The 6,000-nt window shown below is 36.0% G+C and overlaps 1 protein-coding gene across 1 annotated transcript; it reads left to right on the forward strand.

The window, feature by feature from the left end:
- Nucleotides 1–3,285: 3,285 nt before the first annotated feature.
- Nucleotides 3,286–5,400, forward strand: LOC112905556 (glutathione S-transferase 1-like). The gene is made up of 3 exons (XM_025978182.1): nt 3,286–3,490; nt 4,386–4,589; nt 5,036–5,400. The coding sequence occupies exons 1-3, from the start codon at nt 3,347–3,349 to the stop codon at nt 5,339–5,341; spliced, it is 654 nt and encodes a 217-aa protein (XP_025833967.1). The 5' UTR covers nt 3,286–3,346; the 3' UTR covers nt 5,342–5,400.
- The last annotated feature ends 600 nt before the right edge of the window (nt 5,401–6,000 follow it).

The raw sequence follows: 6,000 nt of genomic DNA on the forward strand, positions 1-6,000 counted from the left end.
TTATGATATAGAAGATCTGTAATTAAATGAGAGTGCTTTGTCTAGATTGACTATTAAGAAGTGTTTTACACCAAGGATTATGTGGCATGCGACAGGGGTTATGTGACGTGCACTAGGGGTTATGTAGCATGCACCAAGTGTCATAAGATATGCACCAAAGGCTATTTAGTATGCACCAGGGATTATGGAGTATCTGCTAGGTTAAATGGTTATATGGAGAAGTAGTCTTGACTAGTATGGGTGAAATGCTAGGCATCAAGGACTTAGATTAGATTATGATATAGAAGATCTGTAATTAAATGAGAGTGCTTTGTCTAGATTGACTATTAAGAAGTGTTTTACACCAAGGATTATGTGGCATGCGACAGGGGTTATGTGACGTGCACTAGGGGTTATGTAGCATGCACCAAGTGTCATAAGATATGCACCAAAGGCTATTTAGTATGCACCAGGGATTATGGAGTATCTGCTAGGTTAAATGGTTATATGGAGAAGTAGTCTTGACTAGTATGGGTGAAATGCTAGGCATCAAGGACTTAGATTAGATTATGATATAGAAGATCTGTAATTAAATGAGAGTGCTTTGTCTAGATTGACTATTAAGAAGTGTTTTACACCAAGGATTATGTGGCATGCGACAGGGGTTATGTGACGTGCACTAGGGGTTATGTAGCATGCACCAAGTGTCATAAGATATGCACCAAAGGCTATTTAGTATGCACCAGGGATTATGGAGTATCTGCTAGGTTAAATGGTTATATGGAGAAGTAGTCTTGACTAGTATGGGTGAAATGCTAGGCATCAAGGACTTAGATTAGATTATGATATAGAAGATCTGTAATTAAATGAGAGTGCTTTGTCTAGATTGACTATTAAGAAGTGTTTTACACCAAGGATTATGTGGCATGCGACAGGGGTTATGTGACGTGCACTAGGGGTTATGTAGCATGCACCAAGTGTCATAAGATATGCACCAAAGGCTATTTAGTATGCACCAGGGATTATGGAGTATCTGCTAGGTTAAATGGTTATATGGAGAAGTAGTCTTGACTAGTATGGGTGAAATGCTAGGCATCAAGGACTTAGATTAGATTATGATATAGAAGATCTGTAATTAAATGAGAGTGCTTTGTCTAGATTGACTATTAAGAAGTGTTTTACACCAAGGATTATGTGGCATGCGACAGGGGTTATGTGACGTGCACTAGGGGTTATGTAGCATGCACCAAGTGTCATAAGATATGCACCAAAGGCTATTTAGTATGCACCAGGGATTATGGAGTATCTGCTAGGTTAAATGGTTATATGGAGAAGTAGTCTTGACTAGTATGGGTGAAATGCTAGGCATCAAGGACTTAGATTAGATTATGATATAGAAGATCTGTAATTAAATGAGAGTGCTTTGTCTAGATTGACTATTAAGAAGTGTTTTACACCAAGGATTATGTGGCATGCGACAGGGGTTATGTGACGTGCACTAGGGGTTATGTAGCATGCACCAAGTGTCATAAGATATGCACCAAAGGCTATTTAGTATGCACCAGGGATTATGGAGTATCTGCTAGGTTAAATGGTTATATGGAGAAGTAGTCTTGACTAGTATGGGTGAAATGCTAGGCATCAAGGACTTAGATTAGATTATGATATAGAAGATCTGTAATTAAATGAGAGTGCTTTGTCTAGATTGACTATTAAGAAGTGTTTTACACCAAGGATTATGTGGCATGCGACAGGGGTTATGTGACGTGCACTAGGGGTTATGTAGCATGCACCAAGTGTCATAAGATATGCACCAAAGGCTATTTAGTATGCACCAGGGATTATGGAGTATCTGCTAGGTTAAATGGTTATATGGAGAAGTAGTCTTGACTAGTATGGGTGAAATGCTAGGCATCAAGGACTTAGATTAGATTATGATATAGAAGATCTGTAATTAAATGAGAGTGCTTTGTCTAGATTGACTATTAAGAAGTGTTTTACACCAAGGATTATGTGGCATGCGACAGGGGTTATGTGACGTGCACTAGGGGTTATGTAGCATGCACCAAGTGTCATAAGATATGCACCAAAGGCTATTTAGTATGCACCAGGGATTATGGAGTATCTGCTAGGTTAAATGGTTATATGGAGAAGTAGTCTTGACTAGTATGGGTGAAATGCTAGGCATCAAGGACTTAGATTAGATTATGATATAGAAGATCTGTAATTAAATGAGAGTGCTTTGTCTAGATTGACTATTAAGAAGTGTTTTACACCAAGGATTATGTGGCATGCGACAGGGGTTATGTGACGTGCACTAGGGGTTATGTAGCATGCACCAAGTGTCATAAGATATGCACCAAAGGCTATTTAGTATGCACCAGGGATTATGGAGTATCTGCTAGGTTAAATGGTTATATGGAGAAGTAGTCTTGACTAGTATGGGTGAAATGCTAGGCATCAAGGACTTAGATTAGATTATGATATAGAAGATCTGTAATTAAATGAGAGTGCTTTGTCTAGATTGACTATTAAGAAGTGTTTTACACCAAGGATTATGTGGCATGCGACAGGGGTTATGTGACGTGCACTAGGGGTTATGTAGCATGCACCAAGTGTCATAAGATATGCACCAAAGGCTATTTGGTATGCACCAGGAGTTATGGAGTATCTGCTAGGTTAAATGGTTATAGTATGGGAAAGGAGTCTTCACTGGTATGGATGAAATGCTAGGCATCAAGGACTTAGGTTAGATTATGATATAGAAGATCTAAAATTAAAATGTGAGTGCTTTGAAGAGCTTCCTAGATTGACTATTAAGAAGTGTTTTACACCAAGGATTATGTGGCATGCGCCAGGAGTTATGTGGCATGCACTAGGAGTTGTGTGATATGCACCAGGGGTTAGATACTATTTATTAAGTTGAAAGTTTATAGTGGAGGGAAGTCCCTGACTGGTATGGGTCAAGTGCTGGGCACCAAAGGCTTACAATTAGATATTATGAAAATGGAGAATACATATACCGATTGTGTTTTATTTTTCAATTTTTATTCCAATTGCTATAAATCCAAATCTACTTTTTACTCCAAGTGAAAAATTAATCATGAAATACTTATTATCAAATTGATTTTTTTCTGTATCATTTCTACGTACGTAGATGATTAACTTTTTGCTCAAAATTTGTAACATTCACCACATTATCACTATTAGATATCCTTGCCATTTATCTGATAATAAAAATTTGAAGTTGTTGACAATATAATAAAGTGCTCAACGTTGCAATGGTGGGAATTAAAAATATATTTATATCGCTTTATTATCACCTAACGAAACATTCAGTTTAGTTCAAGTGTAAAGATAGAAAGAAATGACTATTACCTTGTACTTTGCCGATGCTAGTCCACCAGCAAGAAGTAGCATTCTAACTATAAAAGCACTGGGATTAAAAAATGTAACGTTTAAGCGTGTGGATTTAATGCAAAGGGAACAACATAAACCGGAATTTCTAAAAGTAAGTAACGCTCTCTTTTGAATATTTACATTTGTCGTTTATCGGCCCGTTTAAACGTAAGTGAGGCATCGGCAGTTTAATTTTTCAGTGCATCATATTTATCTTAAACGCGAAAACGCATTGTCCTCTAAAACACTAATGGAATTCATTAATCCGATGGTACAATAATTTTATTTGTCACTATGCCACTGCAGTTCGTGAATAAACTAAAATATCTACTCAGCTATTACGTATTATTGACATTGTCATCGAAAACGCTCAAAGCGCAGTATAAAGATTCTCTACAGTAGATTCACTTCCCAGCCACGCCCATACCACAGTATAAAGATTCCATACAGTAAGTTCACTTCTAACCACGCGCATGCATCCCTCTCCTTACTGTATAGAATCTTTATACCGTGCCCAAAGTACCGATTCCCCATCTCCAATGTAATGTTAAGGGCTGAATGGATCGTTGATCAATCTTTGCTCACCCCAACTGCTTTGAACGACGAGTACGCAATCATGATTCGAAGTCGGATGGTATTCTTATTGTAATCTTTTGACTCTTCTGAAAATACCGTTCAAAATGATAATGTGAAGAACCCTTGAAATTATCGTGATATGAATTAATTAAAATGAAATTATTCGGCAGACCCGATAAAGATTTCCAAATTGATAAAAGTTTATTAAAAATAACAGTACATTTTGTTTATTCAATGTACATGTTTATAATAATTGATATTTGTATTTTTCATTGACTTATTTCAGAAGTCCTCATGTAAACATATTAATTCATTTTTGATAAACTGTTTTGGTATAGTTTTTGTTATGAAAATAGTATTTGGAGTTTTGATATGTCGTGTATGATGCGAAAATAGAATTTTGGGTGAAGTATTAAATGACTACATTACAGTTAAATCCTCAACATACGGTTCCAACCTTGGTCGACGAAGATGGTTTTACAGTTTGGGATAGTCATGCAATTAATACATATTTGGCCAGCAAGTACGACGAAAAAAGTTCTTTCTATCCAAAAGATTTACAGAAAAGAGCAATTATAGACCAAAGACTTCATTTTAGCTGTGGCACATTATTTCCACGAATTGCAAGAACGTTTGTGAGTTTATTTTACATGTACATAACATAATACAGTAGAACCTCTATAACTCGAGCATCAAGGAAGACGCTAAAAAATTCGAGTTAGAGATTTTTCGACTTAGGCGGATTTTGATTCGACTTGTAGAGGTTAATATTTGGTGTACTTACAATGTTGGAAAATCATTAAAGTCGATAACTTAGTTTTCTTCGAACAATAGACGTAAAAAGTTTCAAATTATCAGCTTGTAAAGGTACCAAAATGGCTTGCAGGGACTCACTGATTATTTCGATTAATAGAGGGTTGAGATTTCGAATAATGGAGGTTTTGGGGCTTGAAGGGAAGAGAACAAAACATTTTTTCAAGTTTTGGAGGTTTTCGACTTATCGAGATTCGACTTAAAGAGGTTCTACTGTAATTAGTGTTAGACATCTCATGTATCTGTAACTTCAATTATTTTATGTTAGGTAGGTCTTTTGTTTCATCCAGAAGCCGGGATTTCCCAGGAATCTATTGACGAAATAAAAGAAGCTTATGGCTTCCTGGAAAAGTTCCTGGAAAAGGGGAAATATATTGCCGGAAATGAACTTACTGTTGCAGACTTCAGTCTAGCAACGGAAGTTGTTTCGATCGTGTATTGCCCGCCTTCGCCAGATGAATTTCCAAAAATCACTGCCTGGATTAAGAGAATGAAAGAGTTACCGTATTTCGATGAAGTCAACGAAAAAGCACTTCAGATACTTCAAGCACTCGTAAACCCAAAACCTGCTTAAGAAAATTTGTGGTAAAATATTTTTGTTTAAATAATAAATTGACTTCGATCCAAATACGACATTTTGTTTCATTAATACTGTTGTCCGTATCAATTCGAAGAGTTAGTCAATATAATAACGGTTTATAACTCGAGTCTGTCAGTATTTGGAAGTGAAATTGATGCAGCTTCAGCCTTTTTTTTTTTAATTTGTCTATTACATATCCAGGTTTTATTTTTGAAGTTCTATTAATATAACAATAGTACACTTTATGTACACATAAAGCAAACGTTCATTCTATAATTGTTAACAACAATATTTCTGTGATGAGTTGTAATTTCAATTGAGTTGCTCGAGTAACAACTGACGATGAATACCTGCACGGTGTTGCTTCAGTTCACCGACAACAGATGTTTATCAGATAAGTTTTAATATTGTAATACAAACCAAATTAGTGTTATCTTAACGAGGACTATGTAAATGATAACAATAGCCATCTGGGTAAATAAGTACGTAATTTGTCCATTTATTGCTGTGTTGTAAAAATGGCTTCGCCCTTGCATTTTAATGAATTTTTGCAAGGTGGGTAATTATAGCGTTACAACTACAAACAAAGGTTTTAAGTAATAAATACGGATTTGAAAAATATTAATACAAGTAATGGAGAGCACTGAACATCC

This window comes from Agrilus planipennis, unplaced genomic scaffold (genome assembly GCF_000699045.2).
Source record: "Agrilus planipennis isolate EAB-ADULT unplaced genomic scaffold, Apla_2.0 scaffold335, whole genome shotgun sequence".
Taxonomy (NCBI): Eukaryota; Metazoa; Arthropoda; class Insecta; order Coleoptera; family Buprestidae; genus Agrilus; species Agrilus planipennis.